A 14,599-nucleotide genomic window follows, 5' to 3' on the forward strand; every position below is an offset into this window, starting at 1 on the left:
TGTAATAAATATAGACGTCTTACAGAGGTCACAAAATGTTACGTGTTTTCATTTCACAGCATCGTCGTAGTCAGCAGTCATTTTATTTTTAAAGTGTCTCTAACCAAAATACACATTTGTAAACCATAATTCTTATTTATCTTTGATTTAGAAGGACTACAGAGTTGACATGTTATGGTTGAGACACATCTGATAGAAATATTATTGAATGAATTTGTCTAAAAATAGAAAGTTTACCAGTGCTTGAACAGTATTCCTGCCTTTTTTAAAAAACAGGAAGTGAGACAGGGGTTCTTAGGGTATAGCTATCTTATTTTATGCCTGATTAAATCATGTTTTTATAAAAATCTGATAGAGCTGATGGAAATCTGGGACACAACTTTTTCATTAAAAATATAAAAGAATTTATTACAATAGAACATTTTGACACCTGTTATCAGTTTTGGATTTTGAAGTTTTTAGATTGTTTGAGGTTGTGAATTCTTGTCTGGGACAAGGCTGTTTTCTGACACAGAGCAAGTTTAGAAATGACAAAAATTAAAGCAAACTAAAACATTTTATAGATTACATATATAGAAATCCATAAAGAATAGATTTTTAGCAATAAATTGGGATTAGAGTGTTGGTATTACCAATTCTTAAAGTTTCTTGGGGTAAGAAAAAATTCTCAAAATGAAATATTATTATGGCCATCTTCTGCTTCCACAGATGTTTTATTCTTTTTGAGTATTAAGTTTAGGTATTTATTTTATTCAAGTGACTCTCTGAACTTTGTAACAGTACTCCACAGTGTACAGGCTTGACATTTCTGTACAGGGCATTGATTGGACTTGTAGTTGATGTTATGTCCTGGACTGGCCTTCAAACAGCCACTGCTCTGACAGTGTAACAGGGCGAGGAGTGAGGCAGAGGTTGCAGTTGGTGTAATGTGCTGTTAGGACCGAGCTGCAGCAGATGCTGGACTCACTGAACGCTGGTTAGGGGCCATTTAGCACCAGTAGACCTGCTGCTCTAAACTGGTGACCCAACACAGCTCTCACGCTGCGGCCACATATGTCTATCCAGGCAGACACAAAGCTCAGCACGCGCACGCGCACACACACACACACACACACACACACACACACACACACACACACACACACACACACACACACACACACACACACACACACACACACACACACACACAGCAGAGGGCTGCTGCACATCAGCTGCTCGCTCCTCCTTCTCACTCTCACTGCCTTCATCTATTCACCCACACACAAACATGTTTTCATCTGCAGCTCGTGGCAACATCACCAAAATCACCTGGATTGTCAAAACAACTTTTATTGGATAAAATCTCAAAGCACAACATATATTTATGGTAATAAACATTTCATATTGAGGACATTTACAGAAATATGTATAAAGGCTCCATTTTCAATAAACATTGACATCAGTTTACAAAAGCATTTCAGGCGAGGCATTCAAAACAATACTGATATGAAATATTTAATATGTACTCTCCCTTTACAAATGGAAAGAAGGAAAACTTCATGACATGATCCTGCTCTCCTGTAGAATAAAAACATATTCTCAGCATGCTTGTATACAAAGAAAAGAATGTATTTAAAAGGATTCCAGCTTGTACTTTTTGGCACTGTGAGCCAAACATTTGTTGTGTGGATGTGTTGTATTGCTCCTTGTGGATGTTTGTATTCGTGAGAGGACAAACACAAACAGAAAGCTATCGCTAAAGAAGATTGTTGTTCATTCATGAAGCACAGATACAGATCACAGCAAAGTACCCACTGCTCAAATGACAAACACAGTAAACCTCACGACACCTGCATTTCATGCTACAGGGCAGGAGGGGCAACGTCATGCAGCCGAGGCGATGCAAACCCCTCAGTCACACACAAACACACACTCATCACAGCTGGACGAGTCCAGGCACACACACAACAGGTCCAAATTAAACCAGAACTCCTCAAGAAATATTGTCCTTGGCATTAATGTGTCCTTATTTGGTCAAAATTGGTTATGACACAGACATAACCATGATATGACAGCTGACATAATTATGAGGGAGCTTTTATGAATGTTTCTGGCTGTTTGCATCTGTTGGTCAATTATGTCATTTTTAATTCAAAGTTGACATTGTTTGAGATGTTATAACAATGACTAACCAAGACAACAATGTCTTTGATATGACAACTTGACACTGTCCAGAACAACGTCACTGCTATGACAACTTGACACTGTCCAGGACAACACTGTGTTTGTTATGACAACTTGACACTGACCAAGACAACAATGTCACTGTTATGACAACTTGACACTGTTCAGGACAATAACGTGTTTGTTATGACAACTTGACACTGACCAAGACAACGTCACTGTTATGACAACTTGACACTGTTCAGGACAACAACGTGTTTGTTATGATAACTTGACATTGACCAAGATACCAGTGTCTTTGTTATGACAACTTGACATTGACCAAGACAACAATGCTATTGCTATAACAACTTGACACTAACCAATACAACAATGTCACTGTTACAACAATTTGACACTAACCAGGACAATTTTTTTGTTATGACAACTTTACAATAATCAAAACAGTGTCTTTGTTATGACAACTTGGCTTGAACCAAGGCAGCATAACCTGTCATAACCATGTCATAGCAGGCCTAGCTTAATTTTATGTGTTAACATGACATTACACTTTCATATAGTTGCTTAAACATTGGCTGTCATGAGAGCATTACAATTATGACGAGGACATCTCAAACAATATTAAACAATAATAATACAAATAATGACATCGGTCATAAACATTCATAAAGACTTCTTCATGCTTATGACAGTTGTAATGTAATGGTTAGGACATTGTCATGTCAGTCTTATGCACACCATTTTTTAACCTATTATCCTGCACGCTCTGTATCAGTGTTCAGCAGTGGGTGTGATTTTTTAACGACTGTTGATTGGTGCGATATGTGTGTGTGTGTGTGTGTGTGTGTGTGTGTGTGTGTGTGTGTGTGTGTGTGTGTGACAGCACAGGACTGCAGCCAGGATTTCATAAATCCACCACCACCGTCACAATGCAAACATCACATACTGGATTTCAGTTAACTCTAAACTTACATTAAAATTCTGATGAAGAAATACTTTATCCCTTTGCGTTCATCTAAAAGTAGACTAATTTTAATATATTCAGACTAGAAATACAGAAATCAACCCACACTTGTGTCCGTCCTGTGCTGTTTGAGGATGATGTTTGAATTTAGTTCATTCCCAGATTAAACCCCAAATTTGAAGAACATGAATGAAGTGATGGAACAAACAGTCAGCTTTGTGCTCACAGAGTGTTCGCTCTGGTCAGTTGCCGTCACCACATCTGGACCAATGAACGAGAGACAGCTGAAGCTGCCAGTGAGTCAGCAGATGTTGAAATAACCGGATCAAAAAGTAACACGTGGTGGGAATCAGTGCTGCAGTGAGCAAGCAAGGCTAACTAGCTGCCAAGCTAGGCTAACACATAAAATAAAAAAATACTACACAAAAATGTCAGTGTGGGAAAATTTGCACTTTGGCTGCAGTTTTGTTAAATTATATTTCCTTATACAGGAACAAAAAAAACAAAACGTCAGTTCAAGTGCTGGACTGTTGGACAGAACAGGTGTGTGATGCGTTCAGTCTGCTGTGGATCAGAAAACATTCAAGTGCTCAATGTTGGCACAAAATGCCTGGTCACTTTTTCAGTCTTGATAACTAATGTTTGATCAGGTTTTTCCAGAATTTAAAATCTGAATTTGAATGTCCATAATGTTTTAATGCTGTAATCTTGACATCACAAACTTTTTTTGTAGGTCTCATTATTTGAGGAAACAAACAGCAGCTTTCTCAAGATAAATTAACCCCTTATCAAGAGAAAAAAACCCCAAAACTTTGTTATCTTGAGATAATGAAATGATTAACCTGTTATGATGAGAAAACAGTCTCTGTAATCTCAACATAACACAAGAATGAACCTGGTATAATTAGAAAATTGGCTTTGTTATCTTGAGATAACGCAAAAATCAACCTGTTATCGCAAAAAAAAAATTATTCCAAGATAACAAAATAATGCGCCCATTATTACAAGATAACGAGCTTTGTTATTATGAGATAATGACATCATTAACAGTTCTTTAGTTTTGTAGAATTTCATATTTTGTTTGGCTGATCAGACTGCCTCAGTTTCTATGATGGTAAATGTTAACACAGACTGGTTTTTCTCAGCTTGTGGTGGACGAAGTTGAGCAGCCTGCACTGAGCCCTGACCTCAACTCCATCCAACATCTCTAGGATGAACTGGGATGTAGAATTTGAACCAGGTCTTATCAGCCAACACCAGTGTTGGACCTGACTCATGTTCTGGTGTGTGAATGGGAGCAAATCCCAGCAGCCTGGTTCAACATATGGTGAGAACAGTGAAACCAGAATGTTGGAGGAAGCTACAGCAGCATTTTAATGCCCATGGTTCTGGAATGACATGATTGACTCTCACATACGGCTGAAATATAGGCTGTCCATAAACTTTTGGTCATAAGTGCATCTTTTTAACTGAAATTTAAACATTGTAGGATGTGAGAAGTTTGGCTTATTCTGTTAAACAAAATGAGAGATTTTGGTTTATTTGCAGTGCAATAAGCTATCAAAAGCATTACTTATCATATTGGCACTGGAATCATAAACATGTGATGATACACACACCTGACAGGAAGTGGTTTGGTGGCTCAGAGAAGAGCTACTCGTCCAAAAGATGAGAACTGTTAAAATAAGGAGATGGAGACAAAATAAAGTCTTAAAATGACACCAAAAAAAGATGCCGGCCCTTTAAATAAATCTACATTCTGATCGTGTAATATGGATATGATGCAGTTTGATTGATTGCATGTTTGAAACGGATCAATTCTACACTGGTTCCACCGATCAATATCTGACATTCAGTGAGCTTGCATGAATATATTTTACTGTTCATCCTCTTTTAAGTATAAATGCTGTTTTTTCTTAAATAAATGTATGCATGAAAATAGTCGCATTTAAAGATATGAAATTATTATTTGCATAAATTACCAGATACCAGCTTCAATTGAAAAAAAAAAAACAGCTGAAGTTCTGGCTCAGGTGTGAGTGTCCTCTGTTCAGTGTGTTGTGCCTCTTCAGCAGCTCATTTACAAGAATTTCCCTTTTTTGTCCAGCAAAAGCAGCGGCCGACTACAAAAAGAGAGTCTGTGGAGGAGGTTGGAGTGTCGCAGGAGTCTGCCGACCCTCACAGCAGCAGCAGCAGCAGCAGCAGCAGGGACTGTTATGATGTTTATGCCATGGTGTAACCGTAGCTCCCACAGTGCAGTGCTACCAGCAGCCGGTCTCTCAGGACCTCCTTGCTTGGGTATTCTGGGAGTTTCAGCATGTTGATACTGCGGAGAGGAGGAAGAAAAGAGGGGGAGGGGGAAGGGACACGGTCAGGCCGGTGGAACGCCGTGGTCATGACAATGTATCTATCCAGAGGAGGGAGGAGCCCTGACGTCTCCTACGTATCCAAAAGAAAGACCCGCAGCGATATAAATTACCTGTTGCACATTCCGCCATGCGGAGACCTCTCCCTGTTTTCGCACTGAGCCATCAGTGGAGGAGGACGCCACTACCCAGAGCCAATCACAGAGAAGAGACATACTGCCCTCTAGTGCTCAGAAATACCTGTCAGATGTCCCTCAGTGAAGGCTGCAGAGTGACTTGTACTGAATCTGTGTGTCTCTTTATTTGTTTATTAAAGACAGGAACCATTAGAGAGCTTCACTGAAGAATAAAACTACAACTGAGGCAGAAGTGTTGAGCAGTGCAGCAGGATGTACGGCAACGAACCAGGCTGTAAATCAACACTGAGCACAAAGAAATCACACTCTGATCATTTCACATTCTCCATATTCGTGTCTCACTGTTGTTCACAGTGAGACTCAACTGGAATAGAATAAAATCACTCCGTTTTTTGGATTAGGGATGCAAGAGAATATAAAATGTTTACAATGAAATATCAGCATCAGTCAGAAATGAATATTTCTGCCCATTTAACAGACTGATAAGAAAGGCTGCAACTAACCATTATTTTAATCATTGATTAATCTGTCAATTATTTTCTCGATTAGTTGTTTGGTCTGCAAAATGTCAGAAAATGGTGAAAAATGCTGATCACTGTTTTCCAAAGCCCAAGATGTCCTAAAATGTCTCGTTATGTCCAGAACACAGACATGCAGATATGAGAGGCTGAAATCAGAGAATTTGCCCATTTTCTTAATTTAAAAAAATATTAAATTTATGATTATTCCCCTCTTTTTTCTTTAGTGAATAATCTTAACCTATGAAAACATTCCTGCTATTACTTTCTATGCCCACCAGGATGCTGTTAAATTAAAAAATTAAACTTAAATTTTAAGTATATAATACATGCAATGGAAAATTTATTACTCAATTTAATGCTGTTCTATGTTCATATGTTCTTTGTTTTTGTTTTAATTATTTTTCTTCTTTTCTTGCTTATATTACACCCTATTAATTTATTACTATTGGTTTTTCATTTCTTAGTTTGTTAGTTTTTATTCATTTATGGGAACACGGAATAAATAAATAAATAACTCAAAACAACTATCGAAATAGTTGCAGATTAAATTACGTATTAAATGATACAATGACTAATATATAATCAGAGATTGAAGAAACATGCAAAGTTGAAATATTTCTCTGCTGTAAGACGTCTGTTCTCGTTTCGACCACACTGTTCGTTTCACCTTTACTCACTTTACATGGAGCTAAAGTTCAAACTGAATGTGTGTTTATGAGTTGTCAGAAATCATAAATCCTCATTTAGAAGGAACAGATGATTGTGGAGGAGGGGGCGGGGGAAACAACTCACACTGCAGTGCTTATTCTTTAACACTACAGTGTTACAGATTTGATTATGTACACGTGATGCGACTGTCTGCAGTGTGGTGTGGTGATTTTTTCAAGTGCCTGAAACAGACAGCAAAGATGCTGTTTACAGTGATTGCTCAGTGTCGGTCATGTGAGGATGAGCCAATCACATTCCTTCAACACTACACATTTAATTAACCATCTCAAGAGCTGCCATCCTGATTATTACAATGACTTTGGAAAAGGAAAAGAAAAGTTTGTGATGAGAAAGAAAACTGTCAGCAATATCTTGAAAAGCACTGTATTTTATATCTGCATCTGCCAAGAGGGTCATCATGATAAGAGAGGCCAGAATAATATATTAAACCTCCACAGAGGGCACCTAAAGCAATTAAGTGGGAAAAATATATTCATATATATGAGCAATCAGCCAAAATGTGTTCAAAAATATCTGCATTTCAGATATTCTCAAAAAATGTACATTGAGCATCCCTGGTTTGGATGTAGAAAAGTGATGGTAACTACATCAAACACAGTGAAGGAAGAACAGAATCGACTGACTGAACTTGAGGTTGAAACGTTTGTTTTCCTTCAAGAATACAAATTGAGGCATTTTATGAGTAACTCTGACTGAATGTTGCATTATTTGCTGAAATTGGAACTGAAACTCTCAACAAAACAGCTTCATCGCTCCATGTTGACGTGACAGCAGTGTTTGAAAGACTCTGAGTCCTCGGTCACGAAAAACATTATAACTATTGACTTTAGATTGTTATAAAGACATAAAAAACTGCTCTAACATATCAGAACAGATTATAAATTCTGTTTCTGACAATGAAGAATGTCTTATAAACATCAATAATGCACCATAGGATGACTTAGTGAGCTTTAAGTTAAGTAACAACAGTGTATTGTTTTAACAATTATATGCTGTTTATAAGATATTCCTTCAGAAACGTATGATACATTAGAGCAATAACAAGTTATCATGCATCATTTTTTTTTATAGGGCCCATCGTTTCTGATAATTTCCTGGCAAGAAAATGACATGTTATTTATTTACATATATAATTTAATTATGTTTTATTAAGTAATTTAATTTGTAAATTCATGTGAAGGTTCCTAGACATTTCAATTTAATTTTGAAACAGATTTAAGGAAAATGGAGACATGTTCAATTAATGCATTTTCAAATAATTAATTCTATTTTTTATAACTAACTAAAGGTCAACTAAACCTGCAAAACAGTGACATGTGTTTACAGATAAGCAAACAATTCAACAAATATAAAACTCAAAATTGATAAAAATTAGTATTAGAAAACAAACAGCTACTTGGGTTTAAACTGACTGTCATTTGAAGAGTTCTTTTGAAGAAGTTCCTCTCAAAATTACTGCCTTAGGTGCTACTAACATGTCATTAACACTGACTGACACAGGCACTTCACTGGCCTCCTGTATCTTCTAGAACTCATATGAGGTCTTTTACATGTTTATCAAGCTTTGAATGACCTTGCTTCTTCCTGTCATTTTATGTTCCAGTCAGATCTCTCAGGTCCACCACCGCTTTTCTTTTAAATGTTCCTTATGTGTCCCATAAAATTCCCGCTGAGAGCGCCTGCTTCTGTTTTTATGCCCCTAAACCGTGGAAGAAAGTGCCTCCGGATAATAGAAAGGCAAGCTCTCACTGTATTTTTAAGAGGAAATTAATTAAAGAGCTCTCTTTTTAATCTAGGTTTTAATTTGGAGTAATATTATAGCCTTAGTTTTTAAGTTTTAATCATTGGTTTTAACATTAGTTTCCTCCCTGATGTTCTTTTTCTTTCATTTCATCCTGTTAACTTTTTATGTATTTATTCTTGTGATTTTTAGTCAAGAGACCAGGACAAGTCACAGATAAGAGAATAAACATCTCAAAAAAGGCCCAGACTCTCATCCTAAAGGATTTAACAGAACTCAGTCAACAGAAGGATCATTACCAGGTACTGGAGGTAGGCAGTAGGTTGGAGGTGTATGGCACTGCAGCGACGGTGAACTTCTGCAAACCGCTGCCGCCCATCAGGAAGGCAAAGCCGCCATGAGGAACCCTGGAACTGATGGAGAAGGATTCTTTACTACAAAACACATCCACACAGTTTTCTGAATCACAAACCATGAATGAGATCCAGCAGACGAACCTTCCAGTGACAAACTGAAGCAGGAGAACTCGCTCCTCCTGCGTCAGGCTCTTCACCACGTCCCAGAACCACTGCAACAAGACGCACACAGGTCAGAGTTCTGTTAGAGATCAAACAACTTCTTCAACATCATCTTCATCATCTTTCTAAGGAAAACGACTTCTTTAGAAACTTTGGGGTATTTTTCCTTTTATTTTGGTCATAATTAATCACATGACTGAATGCACAAACTGCTCCTGTGTTTGGTTGCTAAACTGTGTTCAAAATGTCAAATGATGCTCAAATGTCCAAAGTATTTTTTTTTTTCTTAAACGTGAATATTTTCTGGTTTCTTTACTCCTCTTTGACAGTAAACGGAATATCTTTGGGTTGTGGACAAAACAAGACATCTGAGGACGCCATCTTGGTCTTTGGGAAAACATAAATTCTACTAAAACTACAGCAGGTCAGCTGGGACATTTGTTTTCAGGCAAGCAAATAATACACTAATAAAAATGACTGTCATCTGAACAGTTCTTTTAAAGAGGTTCCTCTCAACTGCTTATCAACTCAACAGTCTTAAATGCTACTGACATGTCATGAACTGTGTACACTGACCCTGCACTGATTTCAAACTTCTTTTACGTGTTTTGAATGACCTTGCTCCTTCCTGCATCACAGGTCTTCTGTCATTTTATGGAAATAATTTGGTAAACACTGATCAATTAACTAATCAAGAAAATAATCAAATGATTAATCTATCAAAATATTCCGCTTCAGTCCATATTTGCTGGTGTTTAGCTGTTCATAAACAACATTTTCACTGCATTGAAAAATCTGTCTGCTCTCCTTCTTGCTGCACACAAAGACACCTTTATCAACAGAGCAGTTCAACAGTGAGCGAACAGCACCAGAAATGACTATTATGTTGAGGAGACTGATAAGTTATGTCCATTAAAGAAAATTGATTTTTTAAAAAAAGGAAAAAAAAAGAGATGATAATGTCATAAAATACAATAATGGATATTCCAAGTTTCATTTACAAACCTCAATAAATATTTTGAGCTTTGAATATTAAAAAAAGCATTCATCATAGTGAGAACACAGACAATGAACAAATGAAGGAGGACAATAAATCCTCTCTGGGTTATATCATATCCATATTTGCACACTTTAGAATTTAGAGATTTAAGAATGAAACAAAGCTGGATGAATGTGTTTAAACACATCTTTATCTGTGGTGCTGGTGCAGACCTGTCCAGGATCATATCAGCTCTTCAATGTCTGACATTTAAAACTTGGAGCACCAATGAAAAACATTGCTAAATGTTGCTTCCCTTGAATTCTTTTCAAACTAATCCATAAATGCAGTCAGATAACAAGCTGTGCCTGAGGCTCGGACAGCCTGACTGGTAAACATCACCGTCACCAGGAGCCCAGTTGAAGCAGTGAGACAGAACCGCTCAGTGTTAAAGGACTCAGTGTGTCAGGAGGAGAAGGAGAAGAAGAGGAGCCCACCTGGATGACTGGCTCCTGAGGGTCGTAGCCGCTGGTGTACTCAGTGTTCCTGCACCAATCCTGAACATCGATCTCTGGCATCCCTGACAGCAGGAGCTCCTGCTCACACACACACACACACACACACACACATACAGCATAAAGAAAAGTACAGGTAAAACCATACGTTAAAACGAGGGTTAATAAACCAGTCCTGTCCTCCTCTGACATGAAAACTGTTTATTGAAGGACCTGCATTGATTCTCAGGGATTCATGGATCTGACTTTTCTCCATTCAACTATCTGTATCTGTAAACGCTGAGTACTGATCTGATACCACACACACAACTCATCTGAATCACTGGTCAAGTTCTTGTGCTGCTGAATGTGTCATCAAACATTTGAGAACTCTGGCTTCATTTGTCAAATTCTAAATCTGATCTATTTTTCTCATTATCACCATATCCCATGTGGTGACCCTGTCTAATAATGTGTTTGTCTGTCTGTCAACACCTTCTGACTTCCCTACCTGATCTGTGACTCCCAGGTCTGATACTGATATATACTCATTTGCTCATCTGATATCTTTTTTCCCACTTCACTTGATATCTATCATGTAAATGGACTCATTCCTGAAATATTTCCACATTTTATGCATTTATTTGTATTAAGATGCCAGAGGCATATAGTATAGCCAGAATGCTTTTTGCAGTGGTCAGTCCAGCGGCTCTCAATTTGGCATGCCCCCCTTTAGATACTGAGAACTGAGACTCATGTTCAGGACCACTAGGGGGCGCCACAAAGGCAAAACGTTTATTTCTTGTAGTTGGCTGCATGTATTAAAAAAAATAATAATTTCTGCTAAATTTCTAGACATTCAATCAAACCTCTAAAAATCAGTTGTGCATCCATCACACTATATTTTTCAAAATATGAAAACTCAATTAACTCCTGTATCTCCACAAGTCTTAAATACACAGTCATTCTGTAGATGATCGATATCGAGTGTTTCATATTGTGTTCAGATCAGTCAAACAGTGAGTCCACAGTTATATTGAATATCTTCCTGTAATTGGTACTGCATACACAACATTTTCTTTTCCTCTCAATGTTTGATGAAATTTCACCAAATTATTTGACAAAATACCTGAAACCAGCAGAATGATGTGTGATTTTTTTCAGAATTTTATCACCAACATTTTGACTTTGTAAGGGGTTTAAGTTTAAACAGATAAAAGTGTTCCGGTTTTGGACATCTGATGTGTTTGCTTCACCTTGTAAAAAAGATGTGTAGAAACTACGTCTCCCCAGTGGTGCAGTCTGTAAGTCACCTCCTCTAGGGATCCACAGGTCACAGGTTTGAATCCACACATGACAGAGTCCTACTTGCCAACGGTGTGAAAAGTCCTGTGTGCTGCATGTCTTATTGGCGCTTGTTTCTTCCAAGCATCCAAATATTCACAATTTGCTTGGACCCTGTTTAATGCTGCTTCTGGCAATATTTCAGCTTAGTTTCACTCCATATTTTGTTGTCCACACTGCACTTGCAGTGGCCTTATGTCCCACCAGTGGGTCCCACCTCACAGTTTGATTAGTTAATTATTATATTAATTAGTTGTTAACTATAAAATTAATCCTCAACTATTTTGATAATTGATTAATCAGTGTGAGTTATTTGAGGATGTCATCTAAGTCTTTGGGTAAAACTGATCAACACTTTTCAACATTTTCGGATATTTTATGGACTAATCAACTAACTGATTAATGGAGAAAATGATCAACATTTTAATAATGAAAATAATCATTACAGAAAACACTTGAAAGGTGCAAACACGTGGAGCACATGGCTGTGCATTCACATGTGTGGACCTATTTTTCAACATTGTGACAGGATTAATTAGTCAATTAATCAGTTTGACCCATTTCTAGGGGAAAACCAGTCCAAATTCTCTGATTTCAGCTTCTTACTTACATTTTCTGGTTTCTTTCTTAATTGGAGTCTTTCTCCCTTATTTTATTTCTTTATCTAAAAAGAAACTCTTCAGTCAGACAGTAATTTATTGTAAAAGTAATGTAATTATAATTTCAAGCAGTTTCAAGCACTTTTTAAACCTTGAAAACATTAAAATTCAAGCATATTCAAGGATTTCCTCCACCCATCACAACCCTGTATATTGCAATAAACTATCCTTTTAACGGAGCAGCCAGCAGCTGATCAGAGTGCAGTGAAACAGCTGTTCTGCAGTCCGCTGCCCTGCAATGACAGCATGACCGAGGCATGTCCAACAAATCCAGGCTGGGATAATCATCATGCTACACTATTGATCCTCACACGAGTGAGGACATCAAGCCTGCCGACACACACAGAAAAGAGCCTCTAATGGAGCCGAGGAAGAGGGAGGGGCTTCAAGGTGACCCCAGCCCCTCCTCCCCACCTCACCCAAACATGGCTAATCAATCCCTGCATCAGAGGCGGACGGGCGGAGGGGAACAAGGAGAATACCAACTGTAAAAGACAATGGATGAGAGGAGGAGGAGGAGGTGTAAAAGTGTGGAAGGACAGGGAGGTCGGAGGAGGACGACTAACCAATTCATATTCGTCGAAAAGCTGGATGAGCGAGGCGGGGATGAAGGTGTGGAATCCCTGCAGGAAGGCGTTAATCTGAGGCTGGATGGCTCGCGTCATCCTCAGCTCCGTCACCAGCTGGACATACTCGGCCTGAGACACACACACACACACACACACATAGATCAAAGTACTCCAGAAATACTGACGGACACAAGACAGACTCAGAGCTCATACATAGTTATTCTGTCTGCTCCTGTCGGCCCTCACTCTCTGCTTTAGGTGACAGTGCCATCTGCAGGAGCAGCGCAGCACTGCAGCCTCTAATGAGGATTCTTCAGGCAATAAGCTGGAGGAGAGAGATCAATCGCTCATAGGAGACCAACTATGGATGAATATACTAGAGAGGAACTTAGGCAGGTCATTAACGCCACCTTCAGACACCCTGCTGCAGCATGACACCACAGAAACACTCAAGCCAATGTCCTCATCAGACTTTTAACAGATATGATCTGAAGAATATTTGGAAAGAAAGTCATTCAGAAAGAGGACACAGTGTCTGGAAGATTTAAGTTAGGGTTAGGTGATATGGCCTAAATTAATTGTTGTTGTGCATGAGTGGGCTAAAAGAGCAGCATTCATTGAACATGATCATAATTTTGGTGAACTGAATGAATCAGTTTGCAACTAATGAACATGAGCATCGTTCACTCCTGAGAGAGAAAACAGCTCTCACACTGTCAGCTGATTTTTAAAAAGTGTGATCGCAACAGAGAGAGACACAGAGAGAGAGAGTGTGAATATGGACAGAAGTGTCGATGTGATATAAAAACTTTCTTTGGTCACAAAGACTCATGTTTCTCTATAATTCTGTGTTGTATCAGTGAGGTGTATGAACTGCACTGCAGGCTGTTAACACTTATCTCCTAACATCTGGATCTATGGAAGCATATTTCTGTCAATACGATGGAACAAGAAGATCCTGTAAATTATTATAATGAGAAACTGCTGAAATAATGTCTTGGAATCTCAAAATAATGATTTAGTCTTTTAAAATACTGACTACATACCTCAAAATGAGAAACTTTCTCAAAAAGACTTACATGTCATTAATTTAAGATATTAAGTCATAATTTTCAGAAAGTTTCTCATTATTTTGAGATTTAAAAACTCAATATTTTAAGACAGGGAGACTGGGGGTAATTGTAACATTAGGAAAAAAAATCCTTCATAACTTACAGACTACTTGAAATACACCATTTACATTAGGGGTGTAATGACTCACTCATGCATCCGATGCATCGGACTTTAATTTGTTAGATATGAGTTCATCAGTTCAGTCAGCCTGTATCGGTAAAAAGCTGAACATGAATCAGAAACAAATCGATGCAGCACTAACATATCAATACATCTCATTAGGACACGCATATGTTTCA

General features: G+C 38.1%; 1 protein-coding gene across 1 annotated transcript in view; it reads right to left on the bottom strand.

Annotated features, from left to right (window-relative positions):
- Positions 1 to 5,170: 5,170 nt before the first annotated feature.
- Positions 5,171 to 14,599, bottom strand: part of hace1 (HECT domain and ankyrin repeat containing E3 ubiquitin protein ligase 1) — a 41,621-nt gene continuing 32,192 nt past the window's right edge. Inside the window, exons 19-23 of the mRNA XM_084725991.1 lie at positions 13,185 to 13,316; positions 10,619 to 10,717; positions 9,122 to 9,192; positions 8,924 to 9,037; positions 5,171 to 5,456 (exon numbers count right to left, since the gene is read on the bottom strand). Of these exons, the coding sequence (XP_084582117.1) occupies positions 5,354 to 5,456; positions 8,924 to 9,037; positions 9,122 to 9,192; positions 10,619 to 10,717; positions 13,185 to 13,316 (519 nt within the window). The 3' untranslated portion in view covers positions 5,171 to 5,353. The remainder of the gene's footprint in view (positions 5,457 to 8,923; positions 9,038 to 9,121; positions 9,193 to 10,618; positions 10,718 to 13,184; positions 13,317 to 14,599) is intronic.

Source organism: Lutjanus erythropterus, chromosome 9 (genome assembly GCF_056507025.1).
Source record: "Lutjanus erythropterus isolate fLutEry1 chromosome 9, fLutEry1.hap2, whole genome shotgun sequence".
Lineage (NCBI taxonomy): Eukaryota > Metazoa > Chordata > Actinopteri > Lutjaniformes > Lutjanidae > Lutjanus > Lutjanus erythropterus.